This window comes from Ictalurus punctatus, chromosome 3, assembly GCF_001660625.3.
Source record: "Ictalurus punctatus breed USDA103 chromosome 3, Coco_2.0, whole genome shotgun sequence".
Classification (NCBI taxonomy): Eukaryota; Metazoa; Chordata; class Actinopteri; order Siluriformes; family Ictaluridae; genus Ictalurus; species Ictalurus punctatus.
The window spans coordinates 17,466,016-17,483,474 of record NC_030418.2 but is presented as its reverse complement, the minus strand read 5'-3'; the positions used below and the strand labels follow the sequence as shown (position 1 = coordinate 17,483,474).

General features: G+C 37.4%; 1 protein-coding gene across 3 annotated transcripts; it reads left to right on the top strand.

The window, feature by feature from the left end:
* The first annotated feature begins 1,688 nt into the window (after positions 1-1,688).
* Positions 1,689-16,117, top strand: LOC108263741 (core histone macro-H2A.2). 3 transcript variants are annotated; one of them, XM_017464836.3, is made up of 10 exons: positions 1,689-1,829; positions 2,877-2,910; positions 3,066-3,238; positions 5,409-5,515; positions 8,079-8,267; positions 8,436-8,540; positions 10,379-10,478; positions 10,993-11,082; positions 11,201-11,375; positions 15,473-16,117. In XM_017464836.3, the coding sequence occupies exons 3-10, from the start codon at positions 3,067-3,069 to the stop codon at positions 15,636-15,638; spliced, it is 1,104 nt and encodes a 367-aa protein (XP_017320325.1). In that variant the 5' UTR covers positions 1,689-1,829; positions 2,877-2,910; position 3,066; the 3' UTR covers positions 15,639-16,117. The 3 variants fall into 3 exon arrangements, with proteins under 3 accessions (XP_017320325.1, XP_017320324.1, XP_017320327.1); XM_017464835.3 differs by having other exon boundaries at positions 2,874-2,910; XM_017464838.3 differs by lacking the exons at positions 1,689-1,829; positions 2,877-2,910 and adding an exon at positions 4,847-5,075 and having other exon boundaries at positions 3,098-3,238.
* The last annotated feature ends 1,342 nt before the right edge of the window (positions 16,118-17,459 follow it).

Genomic DNA, 17,459 nt, shown 5'->3' with positions numbered 1-17,459 from the left:
GACGGTACCTCGAATAGTGAAGGCTACAGCAGGGGGAAGAGCCTTCGCTTATAGAGCCCCACAGTTATGGAACAGTCTTCCTATTAGTGTTCGGGACTCAGACACAGTCTCAGTGTTTAAGTCCAGGCTTAGAACGTATTTGTTTACTCAAGCCTACCCTGACTAGATTCTGTTCTACTACTTCGCAGTAATAATAATCTTTTTTCTCCCTCTCTCCTTTCGCCGAGCCCCACACGAATTTATGGAGATACTAGAGATCCAGATCCTTTCTGCCTCTGGATGGAGCTCAAATCTTCTCTAATTCCAGACTGCTGAGACTACGGCTGCTCCTAAGGCCATAAAAACTTCATAAAAATCCATGATGAACTTTTTCACACTATCTGTTGTTACCCAGATGAGGTTTCATCCTCTTAAAACATCTTAGGGAGTTTTTCCTTGCCACCGTCGACACTCAGTGGCTTGCTCAGTTGGGATAAATTCACACCTTTAATATCTGTATACCATGTTGATATTTCTGTAAAGCTGCTTTGAGACAATATCTATTGTAAAAAGCGCTATACAAATAAAATTGAATTGAATTGAACTGAGTGTCTATCTTTTTCTCCTCTGTTTACATGTCACAGCATTTTCTTTTCACCTCACTTAAATCACACCTAATTAACCCTTTCTATAATTTGTCTCAAGATTTTGACCTTTCCAGGTGCTGTTTGACTGCTAAATATTTTATTGGCATAGAAGTGAGTCAAAATAACTTCCACTTCTGCCTTTATTTCGTGTTTCCAGCACTCTGTGTGCTTTACCTTTAATGGAGTTTTGTGGGCATCACGAAACGCAAATGAACTGTGTCTGGAACGGGCTTTGCACTTTACATACGCATGTGAGTACAGAAAAAGCACTTCCAAAACTTTTGTAAATCTGTTGGAAAGCGGTTTGGCTTACACAAACATTTACAGACGTGAATAAATGATTGATAAATGAGGCCCAGTTTGAGCACTGGCCAATTCCAACATCCAACTCCATCAGCGTGTGACAGACTCAGCACCCTAACCTGAAACACACAGTGGGTTGAAGCTGAAAGTTGAAACTAGCAAATGGGAAAACTCCACTAGTTCAGAAGAAACCACAAGCTCTCATACACATCTGTAGTGTAGTCTTCTGCTGCCCTCTGAAGGAAACGCTCAGATGTGCACTACAGTACAATAATGACCCGTTAAAATTCATGTAGGTAACAGTAAGCAAGACAGAGATTAGTCTTACACTAGATCTACACATAATTATTATTAACCCACGTACAATACATTCAGTAAGACACAGCCCTCAGTGAGAATAGCGCAAATGTTTATAAAACTGGGTGAGTACCTATAATCTTCTTTTAAATGAATTATGAATGGAAACTGTGGGTTTCATTGAGTCAAAAAAAAACAAAAAAAAAAACTTTCCCAATCTAGTATTTATGGATTTCTTCTATACACCCAATTAAGGGCATAGCGTTTATAGAAAAAAAAATTAAAACACTGTTTTATATCTAAAAATAAATAAATAAATAAAAACCGCCTTTTTAAATGTTAGGATGCATATGTGGGTGGGGGCTTTTGCTCTATTTTGCCCCTCAGCAACATCAGTAGCATGAGCCTGCCTCCATCGCCGTTACACTGCTACTGGCTCCAGTTTGCTATCCCTTCTTTTTTTTTTTTTTTTTTTTTTTTTTTTTGGAGAAGAAGAGGAGCTCAGCATAAGGGCACAGAACACGGATAAGAGCAAGAATTGCTTGTGGGAGCGTCAAACGAAATATTTGTCCTTTATATGTCGCGTTAAGTAGGACACAACAGGTAAATTCCAGCAAATAATAACAACGCCAGGTTGGTTAATAGCGCTGCGACTGAGGGACTAGTTCCCGTTCCCGTGTGTAGATTAGCCTCAGCCTAACGTTACTGTACACGGCGGCTGCGAAACAAAATGGGGGTTAGGTTCGTGGGCGGAGCGGCTTTAAAACGAAACGCGTTGGCCTGTCTACAGCCTGTCGCTTTGATAAATCCGATAGCGGACAGTGTTGTTTGCTATGTAAAGCGGCGAAGCTAATAGGCGAGGCCTTTATTTGGTCCGCGGTTATGTGCGCACATTTGATCCGTCTTTTCTCCATGGCGCCCACGGAGCGACTGCAGCTCGACCTGCTGCGGGAGAGTGAGCAGGAGGCGCCTATTTCTGCGGCACCCCCGGTTTTGTCTGTTTGTTTTGTTTTGGTCCTCTTTTTTTTAATTGAAGTGGGGATCACACAGTCTCAAAGCGTTTAAATGTGTTCGTTGTTTGGCATCTTTAAAGAGGCAATTTTCCTTTAAGTGTGTCTTCCTGTGTGAAGCCGCTGCGGGAAGCAGCCGATGATCAATGTGTGTTATTCGCTCGCGCATTAACGCTATTGCACAACTCGGTGCTTCTTTCACTCGTTTTTCTAAATTATATATCAAATTAAATGTGTTTTTATTTCATGCAGAACTGTTGACCTGTTAGGGTAAATGAAAAAGAAAAAAAAAGCCTGCATGTGTACAATGTCACGATCATCAATGAATTATGTATTGGCTGTAATGCTGACAGGTGATGTGTTGGTGCTGAGCTCCTGCTACTTTCAGTATATCATTTATCAAATATTTAGTGGAATTATAAATAAAAATGTCTTAAGGTTTTGGATGGGGGAAAAGGGGATGGTGGTTATTCCCTTGTAAAATCATGGCCATACCTACTCTCATTATTTTTATCTTCTTCTGTATAATATAAAAATCATAACTTGTGCAGTTATATCGCCTTATAATAGAAAATATTGTAGTGATATTTTGATTTCTATATTTCACTCATCCATTGACATGTAACTGTATTTCAAGTAGGCGATCATCCATTGACACTGTGAACCAACAAAAGGTGAGGTCACCGCTCATTTATATTGTATTATAATGTATACATTTAACCATGTGCTCTGACTCTATAAGGCTGCATTTATTGCCTTTATTAAAATGTCTTATCATCATGTTTTGTTTTGTTGTCCCACTTCCCACCCCTTATTGCATCTAAACCAGCATGTCGGCCAGAGGAGGAAAAAAGAAGACCACCAAGCTGTCACGCTCAACCCGGGCTGGCGTTATCTTTCCTGTAGGGAGGATGATGAGGTACTTACGCACAGGGACTCATAAGTACCGCATCGGTATGGGAGCTCCTGTCTACATGGCAGCTGTCATTGAGTACCTGGCAGGTGAGATCAGGCAGGCACACACACACATTTTATATATATATATATATATATATATATATATATATATATATATATATATATATATATATATATATATATACATATATATATATATATATATATATATACATATATATAATACACACACACACATATATATATATATATATATATATATATATATATATATATATATATATATAAGCATAGTGCATATAAAGTCTACACACCCCTGTTAAAATAAAAAAATTGCTGGTTCATTTAAAAAAAAAAAAATGAAACCAAGATAAATCATGTTAAATCAAGATAGCAACCAACATAATTCATGTGAAAAACAAATAGAAACATTTTAAATAAAGGAAGAAAAAAAAAACCCTAGAATAACCTGGTTGTTAATGGGGCGTGTGACTGTACTCGGAATTAACCAATCACATTCAATTATCATAAATCTGTCATCAATGAAGTGATTCCAATTAACCCCAAATAAACATCAGCTGTTTCTGTAGGATATTCTTGACATCTTCTTGGTTTCGTGTAACTGCTGAAGCCTTGGTCCACAAAGAACTTATAAAAGATGTACAGGATCACAATCAGTGGGTTTACATGGACAACAATAATCCACTCTTAACCCGATTAAGACCATACTTTGATTAAGAAACTACCATGTAAACAGTAGTTTTTAATTACCTTAATCTAATTAAGGTCATACTCAAAGTAAGCAATAATCGAATTAAGACAGGTGGAGTACTCCTGTTTTAGTCACATTATGGACGTGTATTACAGACATGTAAACACCTTAATCACATTATGAACGTCGTGTGAGAGTTTTCACTGCATTTTGCAACAGTACACGATCACACACGGCAGTTTTACGTTTTCCGGTGAACAAGAGAGTTTGGTTGTGGCCCAAACCACATACTTGCCTACTATAGGCCTGTAGTGGGGAAAAATACATGTATCTCGGCTAGTATATAGACGGTAAGTACACAGTTTGGGATGCAGCCCATGACTTAAAGCAGTTGTCTATTAGCACGTATAGCATGACAAATAATTAACTGCACTTAAAGCGTTCGTAAAAAAATTAAATAAACACACCCAAAACTGTATACGGTACCATAACGAAGACGAACTGTATGTTGATACGTGAAATTCTGGAGGGACGGCGTGGCGTAGTAACGTAATGACGCGGGCTGTTAATCTAATTATGTTCTATAACATGTAAAATGGGAACATGATAGGAGTATTCTAAAAGCGACTCATGTAAACACCTTAATCACATTATTCTCTTACTCAGAGTAAGGTCAATAATTAGATTACTGCTGTCCATGTAAACATAGTCATTGTCAGATATCGATCAGGAGGGGTATACAAAAGAATTTACAAAATTGACCAAAACAAATCCAAGCCTGCCTAAATCACCCTAAACTATGTGGCAACTGTGTTTTGACCATGGTAGAACTTTATGGGCATAATTGTAAAAGATATGTTTGTCACAAAAGCAGGACAGCTTATCACCCAAAGAACACCATACCCACTGTGAACATTCAGAACAAAACCTGCAGGCCTCTGTTAAATAGCTGAAGATGATGAAAATATTTCACCTTCCAGCACGATAATGACCCAAAGCTCAAATTCAAGTCAACAAAGGATGGCTTCAGAAGACGATAATCAGTGTTTTGGAACAGACCAGTCAGAGCTCAGACCTAAATCCTATCGAACCTGTGGAATGACTTGAAGAGGGCTGTGTAAAGGAGATCCTCTCACTGACAGATCTGAAGCCTTCTTTTTTCCCAAGCAAGCGTGGAATAAACATATCAAATCAAAATGTGCTGTGTTGGTAAGTATTATTAGTCCAGGGGTGTACACACTTTTGCAACCAGGTTATTGTAAATTATTTCTTTTCCTTTTTTTTCACTAAACCATTTAAATTTTTCTGTTTTATTGTTTTCACTTGAATTTTGTTGGTTTGCTGTATCACATTAAAGGTGATTTTAACATTAAAACAGTTAGTTCCTGGGTATTTATACACATATATATATATATATATATATATATATATATATATATATATATATATATATATATATATATATAGAGAGAGAGAGAGAGAGAGAGAGAGAGAGAGAGAGAGATGAATATAAATACACATTTTTATTATTTCTATGTTTAGCTGAAATTTTGGAACTAGCTGGTAATGCAGCCAGAGACAACAAGAAAGGACGAATCACTCCACGGCACATCAAGTTAGCAGTGGCTAATGATGAAGAGCTTAACCAGGTACAGTACATCTTAGAAGAAATTAAGTCTTAACTTTGGACAAAAAACATACATCCTTCATCCTGTTTTGGGAAGGTGAGAGCAGTGTTTGTTTTAGAGCTGCAACAACTAATCGATAAAATCGATAATAATTGTTGTCAACAAATCTCATTATTGATTAGTTGGTCTGCGGGCGGCACAGGGGAGATGTACTCATTACGTTACTTCTGTTCCGAAAACACGCTTCGGAGAGCAAATACTCAAGTTGTGTCTCAAATGACGTACTATACACTTACACTATGCACTCTGCACTACCGTCTAGTGTGGATTTTAGAAAGGTAATATCATCTCAAATATATCACTAGCAGTTTCTTTTACTAACTGGAAGTATAAGCCGCTTCCTAGTCAACGGCGCATGACGTCATACGGACGCTAGCATTAGCAGACACCCGAGTCACCGACAATGACTTTCTTCATTTTACTGTTTCTGTCAGCGTTACCTTTTATTCCCAACATGAGCTCAGTCACCATCAGACAGAGGAGAAATCATCAGGTGACTGAGGAATAAAGTCCTCTAAGGCAGAGGAGCATTTTATATTAAACACCACGGAGATAACTGGAGTTTGCTATATCACATTAAACTAACAGTGCTGCATGAGCACAACGTTATATTTATATCCAAAATGCTCCACTTTATGTAAGGGCTTGGGGGAAACTGGTGCAAGCTGTTTAAAAGTTTTCATTTAATTTAAGTTTATTGTCATTATATGGTGTATTTGCGCGCTTGCAGTGTAAATGCTGTCGTTTATTATAACGGAAGTGATGTGTTAGTAACAAGGCTGCGTTGCTGATCACACGCATAGTGGGAGCGCCAGTAAGATCTGTAATGTCTAATTAAAACATTATGATCACCAGTAAACACAAGTAAAATAATATGTCCAAAGGCGGCGAGTAACAGAAACCACAAAGTGCAGTGAAAGGGAGTTTTTATTAATTTAGGACTATAGTTTAATTCGGTGCTTTTTGTGCATCCATAAAAAATAATGCATAAATACTATAAAATAAATGTTATATATATAATTTATTTTATTCATTTATTTTTGTTTATATTGTATATAAGTATTTATGCATTATTTTTTATGGATGCACAAAAAGCACCATCTTAAACTACAGTCCTAAATTAATAATATTTATTCTGGTGTGTGTGTGTATTGGGTTCTTTTCTGTTTTGGATGAACAGTTGTGTAAAATTTTATTCTGAAGTTTATATTTGTAACACTCAGTTTGTGGATTTTATTTCAAATAAGCTAAAAAAGGGTACAGAAATTTTGCCCCGCCCCATGCGATTAATCGGAAAATAATCGGCCAACTAATCAATTATGAAAATAATCGTAAGTTGCAGCCCTAGTTTGTTTATTGCAGTGCCAGTTAATCAGTTTCATTTCCACATGTGTAAATGAAATTGGTGTGAATGAAATATTCAAGTGTCAATTGAATTTCATTCTATTCCATACAGTAACTGTTTATAATAAAGTAACTCTAATAGCTGATCTATAACAATAACACCTTAACAAAAGGGTTTTAAAAAATATAAAAGCACATTTTATTTACATGTACACGATGGTGACATTACCCTGGTGCACAGAACTATTACAGTTTGATTTAGATTTGTATCCCATGAAAGTTGTTTCTCATTATCTTCATTAACACTCTATTAGTGACATTCAGAGTGAAAAATTAACCCAGAACCCCAAATTGTTCTGGCCCTATAGTTATTATTAACAGTGCTATCATTGGAGGCTGTCACATGGGCGGCTGTGGCTCAGGAAGTAGAGCGGGTTGTCCACTAATCGTAGGGTCGGTGGTTTGATTCCCGGCCCACACGACTCCACATGCCGAAGTGTCCTTGGGCAAGACACTGAACCCCAAGTTGTTCCCGATGGCAAGCTAGCACCTTGCATGGCAGCTCTGCTACCATTGGTGTGTGTGTGAATGGGTGAATGAGACACAGTGTAAAAGCACTATATAAGTGCGCCATTTACCATTTAGGATTCACAGGTGGTTTCAAATACCAGAAACAAAAATTTAATTTACAATTTATTGTGGAGGATATCATTATTGTTACCTGTTTATTGAAATGTCTAAACAACCCATGTATGAACAGAAATGATTACACTCTGTAGCAGGGAACAGTTAAAGGCAGTGATGGCAGTTGTAGTAATACATCACACAGTTCACACTTTGGTAGCTTAATAGAGATAAAATTGTCCAAGGTTAATTATAACGAAAGGATTAACCATATATGCTGTAACGTACGCAAATGCAAGGCAGTCTGTCTATAAGCTGGCATATAGCTGTAATATACCCTGGCATCATTCCTATTTATTGCCTTGTGTCCAGGGCCTTAACTGAAACAGGTGTCATTAGCTGGTTCTTAATCACAGTAATACTGTACGCATACACACAAATAATCGGTGTGTGACTAACTGAATAGCAGTATTACAACAATTAAAGCTTAGATTTTTTGAGTTCGCATACTTTTCAAGACAAGATGTAACTTGTATTTTGATGTGGCTTTGTGCAGCTACTCAGAGGGGTTACAATATCAAACGGTGGCGTCTTGCCCCGTATCCACCCTGAGCTGCTCTCCAAGAAAAGAGGAGGGAGAGTGAAGGTAGACTCACAGATGACGGCACCAGAGAAAACAGAGAAAGAGGTCAAGAGCAGCAAGAGATCCTCCAAAAAGAGAGGGAAACCAGGCCGTAAGCCAAGGGTCAGTCCAGCGCTACCTCCTCACAACAAGAGCATCTATACACAGTCACACTGGTGATTTTGTGATTTCAGGAAACACTTTATTATGTCATTCCATTTCTGTAAGACATTTCAACCTGTTGTATTTTGTAAAGAAGACACTTATTATGTTTACTTTGTCTGTTTGCAGAAGAGTGCAGATAATGACAAAGATGGAACCAACAGCACAATGGAGGATGGACCAGGAGAAGGATTCACTGTTCTCGCAGCAAAGAGTTTGTTCCTTGGACAAAAGGTACTAATGTGACTGTGCACATAACTGTCATTTACTCAGTCATTAACAATGCAATTCATATAGTGACTTGCAAAAGTATTCAAACCCCCTGGAATTGATCAGATTTGTCTGAAAAACAAATGAGAGATGCATATTCTTCCCGTCAGAATTTTTATTGCAAACTCATGTTCTCTTACAATGAATTTTTAAAGTTGAAATTCATAATTGGTCAGCAAGTATTTTAAAGAAACTCTGTTTTACTTGCTTAAGTATTCAACCAGAAGCTCCAGATGACCGAGATTCTTAGCATACTTATACTATTGTACTAAAAGTATGAACTCTTTTTGAAGAAAAAATGTATACTTTTGAGTGTGTATTAAGAGTATGCCAGTACTGGGACATACTATCACGTCATGTAATGGAAGAAAACGTTGTTGCTCAGAAGAAAACAGTCACTGTAAACAAACTCCTTGTTGCATTTCAGCTTTTCTTCATTCATTATTCCTTATATAATTTGTACTATATAATTTAATTGATCATTCCCTTGATTTATTTTTCCACATTTCATTTGCTGAAATGCATCCTTGAATTCGGCAAAGCAGACGGTAGCAAAACTCCTCCTCCTCCCTCGTGCAAGGAGTTGTGGGCAATATTAACTGAAAAAATGTCTTAAAAACAAGAAATCTACCGGAAATAGTAGACAATCCGGGTACCTGTGGGACACTCATTTCAACATACTATGATTTAGGACATACTAATTCTCATCTCAGATACTATTTAGAACTGATAGTATGCCAATTAGGATGCAGGGATTGTCTTAACGAGGATACAATTAACTTATAACTGGCCTTCACCTGTGAAATTTTAAAACTGTCATGGAAGAGACCATGTCAGAAGGAAAAGAGTGAACATGAAGTCTAAGGAACATTCTAAGCATATTAAAGATTAGGTAGAATTTTATAACTTAGGAATAGGGTGTAAAATTATATCTAAGAGGTTGGACATCCCCGTAAGCACTGTTGGCTCAATAGCGAGGAAGTGGAAGCCAAATCACACCACCCAAGCACTACCTACACATGGCCACTCAAAACTTGAGGCCCACATTCATTCTGAAGGCTTACAGAATACAATGGCTAAGAGTAGAGTGCAGGTGCAGCAGAGAGCCATTTCAAGAGGGCTGTATAATTGCGAACTGAGGGTGGCTATAAAAAAACCATTGCTCAAGAAAACCCACGTGAAAGCACAAGAGTGACCCAGTGAAGATACTGTATTCAATATAGTACAGGGTGAATTGAATTTTCAAACGACTATTTTTGTTTGTTTGTGTTTGTTTGCATTTTCCATACTGTCCCAACTTTTTCCAAAACACAAGGCCAAAGCAACATTGTGGTGAAAAACAACCAAGTCAAAGTCCAAGTGGCCAAGTCAAAGTCTGAAACACACTGAGATCTGAAGCACTCTTTGCAGTCAAAAAACAACATCCAACCAACCTGAAGCAAATCTGCCAGGAAAAATGGGTGAAAATCACACCCACACAGTGTGCAAAGTTGGTAGCAACTTATCCCAAAAGACTTAAAACTGTTATTGCCACAAATGGTGGTTAAACTAAGGTACTATTCTGAAGGGGTTGAATTATGCAAGCAGCATTTTTTTAGTATTTAATTTTATTAAAGATTTGCTGGCAAATAATTCATTTTGAGTTTGAACATTTTTTAAATACTAGCTGGAACAATCTGTCATTTGTAATCCAGACAAATCTGTGGGCACTATAGGGTGTACCCAGGTATTTTTTTTATAAGATTACTAGAATATTGATATACTGGGTAATTAATGCTAAAGCTATTTGTCATCTGTTTCAGCTGTCTCTTGCAGAGAGTGACATCAGCAAAATTGGAGCCATCAAAGTTGAGGGAATTATTAATCCCACAAATGCAGAGATTGATCTGAAGGATGGAATTGGTAAGTAGACAACAACATGATGCAGAGGTGCCAACATCTATGTTTTAGCTGTTGCTAATTTTTGATCCCTTGTTATGGCAATATGGGAGCTACTTGACGATAAACTACGCTCTTCTGCTTTCTCAGCTAAAGCAGCATTTAGTCCAACAAAGAAAAAAATCCACCCAGCAGAAAAGCCAATTCACTAAAGAAAAAAGGTTTCTGGTTACTTTAGTTTCACACCAACTTTATCAAGGTGGAATTAAGGAAAATAAGGAGGGACTGTTGGCTCACTGGAGGAGCTGCTTATTATTAAGAAGTGATCACAGTGGACTGTTGCTTGGCTCATATTGGGGGAAAAATAATAACGTCTGCCATCTCATCCTCTGTCATACACTAGGAACGGTGTAGCTCACAGTAAATCATAAATCCTTTTGATTGATTAATTTTGATTGTTTAATTAATGTATGTAACTATTGATTTGTTGGATGTTCTTTACCACCAGCATTATCCATACTTCTCTACTATGTGACAGGTAATGCACTGGAGAAAGCTGGAGGGAAAGATTTCCTGGATGCTGTAAAAGAACTGCGGAAGACGCAAGGCCCCTTGGAGGTTGCGTCAGGTAGAATTTACACACTCGTACAGAGGGAGTGGGCGTGCACTGTCTTATTTTTATTTCCCATCTATTGTTTCCTCTTTGCAAACTGCTGTGAGCTGACTTTCTGCTTTCTCCACTGCAGTTGCAGTTAGCCAGGCCAGTGGAATGGCAGCACGTTTCATCATCCACTGCAATGTCCCTCAGTGGGGCTCTGATAAGTGTGAGGATCAGCTGGAGAAGACGGTGAAGAACTGCCTGTCTGCTGCAGAGGAGAAGAAGCTCAAATCTGTGGCATTCCCTTCTCTACCCACTGGAAGGTGAATCTTTACACTAGGGCTGCAACTAACAATTATTTACATAATCAATTAGTTGGCCGATTATTTTTTTCCGGTTGAGCAATTAACCGGATGGGGGGGCGGGGGCAAACTTTCAGTACCATTTTTTAATTTATTTAAAATAAAATACACAGATTGAGTGTTACAAATATAAACTGCAGACTAAAACTTTACACAACTGTTTGTCCAATTATATAAGTCTGAAAAGAACCCAATACACACAGACACACACCAGAATATACATTATTCATTTAGGGCCGTAGTTTAAGTCAGTGTTTTTTGTGCATCTGTGCAACTTTAGTATTTACTCTCCAAATCATGTTTTAGGAACATAATTGACGAAATGAATAAATCTGCTCTACTTTATACACTTAGTGGATAGCACATTTGCCTCGCACCTCCAGCGTTGGGGGATCGAATCCCGCCTGTACCCCACGTGTGTGGAGTTTGCATGTTCTCCTTGTGCTTCAGGGGTTTCCTCCAGGTACTCGAGTTTCCTCCCACAGTCCGAAGATATGTTTTGACATTTCGTAATGTGTGAATGTGCCCTGCAATGGGTAGGCACCCTATCCAGGGTGTCCCCTGCGTTTCCCAGGATAGGCTCCAGGCTCCCCATGACCCTGTGTTGCGGTAGAGAAAATGGATGGATGGTAAACAAACTACAGCACTGTTGAATTTTTAAGACTGACTGGTCAGAAGGTGTTTTTTTTTTTTTTTTTCCCCTAACAGCAGCTCTAAAAATAGTGTAAGCCATGATTCAAATCACAGGTTTTTATTAATGCCTCATTCCAATATGTTAACATTTCTATTTCTGTGCTCATTCATAAGGGATTGATGGTGGTTGCCCCACATAATCAGAGCCTAATAATAAATGAATCATAAATGAAATAAAATGAATAAATAAACCTTTAAAAGAATGTCATTTAACAAACAAAATCATATAATTATTAGTGATGGCTGTTTAATTGTAGGGTTTTTTGTACTTTAAATGATTCTGCAGTTTCAGCATTTTTTAACAGTCAGAGGTAAAGCTGTTCTTTTAAGTTTTCTGATTATATATTATATAAATAAAATGTAATTGTAATAACTTTTTTTATTCCCAGTACAATGATAAGCTGATTTACAAAAAAAAAAAAAAGCTATAGGTAAATAGAATCAAAATTAAACAATATACAGTGAGGGAAAAAAGTATTTGATCCCCTGCTGATTTTGTACGTTTGCCCACTGACAAAGAAATGATCATTCTATAATTTTAATGGTAGTTGTATTTGAACAGTGAGAGACAGAATAACAACAAAAAAATACAGAAAAACGCACGTCAAAAATTTTATAAATTAATTTGCATTTTAATGATGGAAAAAAGTATTTGACCCCCTCTCAATCAGAAAGATTTCTGGCTCCCAGGTGTCTTTTATACAGGTAACGAGCTGAGATTAGGAGCACACTGTTAAAGGGAGTGCTCCTAATATCAGTTTGTTACCTGTATAAAAAACACCTGCCCACAGAAACAATCAATCAATCAGATTCCAAACTCTCCACCATGGCCAAGACCAAAGAGCTCTCCAAGGATGTCAGGACAAGATTGTAGACCTACACAAGTCTGGAATGGGCTACAAGACCACTGCCAAGCAGCTTGGTGAGAAGGTGACAACAGTTGGTGCGATTATTCGCAAATGGAAGAAGCACAAAAGAACTGTCAATCTCCCTCGGCCTGGGGCTCCATGCAAGATCTCACCTCGTGGAGTTGCATTGATCATGAGAACAGTGAGGAATCAGCCCAGAACTACACGGGAGGATCTTGTCAATGATCTCAAGGCAGCTGGGACCATAGTCACCAAGAAAACAATTGGTAACACACTACGCCGTGAAGGACTGAAATCCTGCAGCGCGCGCAAGGTCCGCTGCTCAAGAAAGCACATATACATGCCCATCTGAAGTTTGCCAATGAACATCTGAATGATTCAGAGGACAACTGGGTGAAAGTGTTGAGGTCAGATGAGACCAAAATGGAGCTCATTGGCATCAACTCAACTCGCCGTGTTTGGAGGAGGAGGAATGCTGCCTATGACCCCTGGAACACCATCCTCACCGTCAAACATGGAGGTGGAAACATTATGGTTTGGGGGTGTTTCTCTGCTAAGGGGACAGGACAACTTCACCGCATCAAAGGGACGATGGACGGGGCCATGTACCGTCAAATCTTGGGTGAAAACCTTCTTCCCTCAGACAGGGCATTGAAAATGGGCCGTGGATGGGTATTCCAGCATGACAATGACCCAAAACACACGGCCAAGGCAACAAAGGAGTGGCTCAAGAAGAAGCACATTAAGGTCCTGGAGTGACCTAGGCAGTCTCCAGACCTAAATCCCATAGAAAATCTGTGGAGAGAGCTGAAGCTTCGAGTTGCCAAACGTCAGCCTCGAAACCTTAATGATTTGGAGAAGATCTGCAAAGAGGAGTGGGACAAAATCCCTCCTGAGATGTGTGCAAACCTGGTGGCCAACTACAAGAAACGTCTGACCTCTGTGATTGCCAACAAGGGTTTTTAAACCAAGTACTAAGTCATGTTTTGCAGAGGGGTCAAATACTTATTTCCCTCATTAAAATGCAAATTAATTTATACAATTTTTGACATACGTTTTTCTGGATTTTTTTGTTGTTATTCTGTCTCTCACTGTTCAAATACAACTACCATTAAAATTATAGAATAATCATTTCTTTGTCAGTGGGCAAACGTACAAAATCAGCAGGGGATCAAATACTTTTTTCCCTTCACTGTAAATGCGTTTATGTTCTGTTATATTTGGTTCTCGTTTAGAGTAAAGTTAATTTGTTCCATTTTTGTTCATCAACTGAGCATGGTGACATTCCATGTTGTATAAATTCTTTTAAATCACAGTTTTTTCTGTGTAGTTTCTGATACATAAAAATATATTATAACCAGAGTTGGGTATAATGCGTTACTGTAATCTAATGACTTTTTCTGATAACACAGTAATGTAACTCATTACATTTTAAACGTGTATAATTTGATTACAGTTACTGATGTCAATAAAATTGTTACTTGCATTACAAATTTACTGTTAAGAAAACAATAAGTAAAATGCATTTTTAAAATAAATCATGTTTTGCCCCGAAGATTTTTTCTTTAGCCCCGAATAATTCTCCACTTGGAGCGGTTTATCACTACGTAACTGAACGTCAGTAAAAGACGTCGGTGTAATTACGTGTCTTATTCGGTGACAGCTCTCAATTCTGCCAAACGCTAGCTCACAGACAGTGTGAGGAAAAATGGATATATACGCTGATTTTTTTAAAAACCAGTAAACGGGTTGAAACTGAAACAGTAACATCCTCTGACGCTGAGCAGGAAAACAATGTGTTTAAATGTCTATGAGTTCCAGTTTACATGAACATGATATGAGCAGAGCAAAAGGAAAGATAATGTACTTTGCATGGCACTGTAGCAGCTAAACCCATACAATGATAGCTTAGTTGTGCCTCCCCTTGGCTTGCGACACCAAACTAGCCTAGTTAGAAAAGTTTTAGAATTTATCGGTCTGGTAGTCCTACAAACAGTGACAATACCCGAAGCAAGTGTCATGATAAATCCAACCTTTTCTGATCATGTCATACATTGTGCACTAAAATTACTGAAAAAACTATTAGTTTCACTTTGTAATATATTTTTGTAGGTTTGATAGGTTTTGAAAGTAAAGTGAAAGTAAATTAGTAATCTGATTACTTTTTACATGCAATAATGTAATCAGATTACAAGCATTAATTAGTCATCTGTAGTGGATGACTTTTTTTTTGAGTAATTTATACAAACACTGGTTACAATGTTCAGTATTTCACTTCTAAGAACTTGGTACATGGTCCCTTTCACACTCCAGCTTACCCACAGAATAAATCTGCATGCCTTTGGTCATAACCTTAATTTCCTATATTTATCATCTGAAAAGGAACAAGTCAAGATGTCACTGTTTGATGTGGTCATCTGTTTACTCAACATGTGACTTTCATAGACAAATGACTCATTCTGTCTTTTAGTAAAGTTCTCTTTCAATCTTTTTCAGAAACGGTTTCCCAAAGCAAACTGCAGCCCAGCTGATACTGAAGGCCATTTCAAACCATTTTGTTTCAGCAACGACATCCTCACTGAAGAACATTTACTTTGTGATGTTTGACAGTGAGAGCATTGGAATTTATCTGCAGGAAATGACCAAGATGGATGTCAAGTGATGACTGTGCAAGGGGTTCTGTTGTTGGTAGCTTGCATAGCTTGGATGCTAGTCTGTTTTATCTGGTGAGTTCTGTGTAGGCCATTTTTTTTTATGGAAAACCGAACTGACAGATCCAGGCTAACCGCAGAATTTTGGCTCATTTTCCAGCTAATGTGCTGTTTGACTAAAGATGCTGTAGTTATTTGGGTTTCGGAACAAATTTGGAAGGTATATAAAAAGGGTATTTGTGAGTGACGTACTATATGAATTTATGTTACACTGTTTCCTTCATGACACTCATTTAGAGTAGGCCAAGTTCATTTGTTCCATTTTTGTTCTTAGACTGAGCTTGTTTTAACATTCCATGTTGTATAAAAGACTTTTAATCACTGTTTTTTCAGCTAGAGTTCCTGTGTAGTTTCTGATACAGTTAGTTTATTAAGGAAAAAAATGTGTTTGTCATTTTGATTTGAAATAAAACAGATGTTTTACACTGTACATCAGGCACAGTTGTGTTTCTGGTTTGCGACAGAAGTTGGTTGTAATGCAGTTCATTACATTTTCATCATATTTTTGCATCATATATATTTTATCATATACAACTTGTTTGAGCAAGTCATGTTCAACAATGCAAAAAAAAAAATATATATATATATATATATATATATATATATATATATATATATATATATATATATATATATATATATATATATATATATATATATATATGCACACAAAAAAAATCCTGAAACAAAGACAAGATCATCCTCAGAATCATGGCTCAGAGAAGGAAAGTTCATGACTTTAAAAAAATGTCATTATTTCAGTACTTTTTATTTTATCACATGCAACTAAAACAGCACATTCCAGCAGCAGACGGGTCCAAGAGTTTGTGTGAGGTGCTACTGCTGTGGCAACACCACAAGCAGAAAAAGTCAGCATTCCTCTGACCAGATGCTGAATGGACAAAAGCTCAGAAAATGTCTTGCATTCTGTAGTGTTGGCGAGTAGCTAACTAAAAGTAGTGACGCTACTACCTTAACTAAATTTCTCAGTTGTTGTGACAGTAGCTGCACTACTTTAAAAATAGTGTCGCTTTTCTCATAACGAGTTACTTTTTCAAATGAGCAGCGACGTAGCGAAGCCAATCGTTATGGGTTTTTTTTTTTGTCCAATTATAGCAGTCCTCTTCATTGCATATCTGCAGTGCCCACTTGCTTCACAGGAATTAAGAGCCTCATTATAGCTCATATGGACAGGTAGAGACCGTCTGATGGACATGTAAAGCAACCACCCGCAATGTGTTAAGTGAGGTATGGGGCGGGTCAATTATAATACCATAATAAATAAATGCTGGGGTTTATTCTCTGAAACAGAGAATATTACTGCCACTTTGCTGTTAATAGGCAATAGAACACAATGTTTACATTTACTTACAAATGAAATAAAATAATTCAATAAGTTTATCAGTGCATGCCGAAGGATTTATTTTATGTTCTGGATTGTATTCCCAAACATCTTGTTGAAGAGAGCAGCTAGAGAAAAAGTTCATATCTTAACATATTTATTACTGATTATTTCCATGATTAATTACTCAGTTTAAAAATACAAATAATAATAACAATAATAGTAATTTACTTTTGCAAGTATCAATTATTCAAGTTCGACACACTCATCCTTATTATCCTCGATGGTGCGGGAGATGGTGACTGATTCCCATAATGAGAAAACCAATTATCCGTTACCTTAATTGTCGTTCATGTGCCTTAAGGACTCAAATAATAAATCTTACACCTTTTATATGTAATCTTTGCAAACCAAAGATTAAAATACTTCG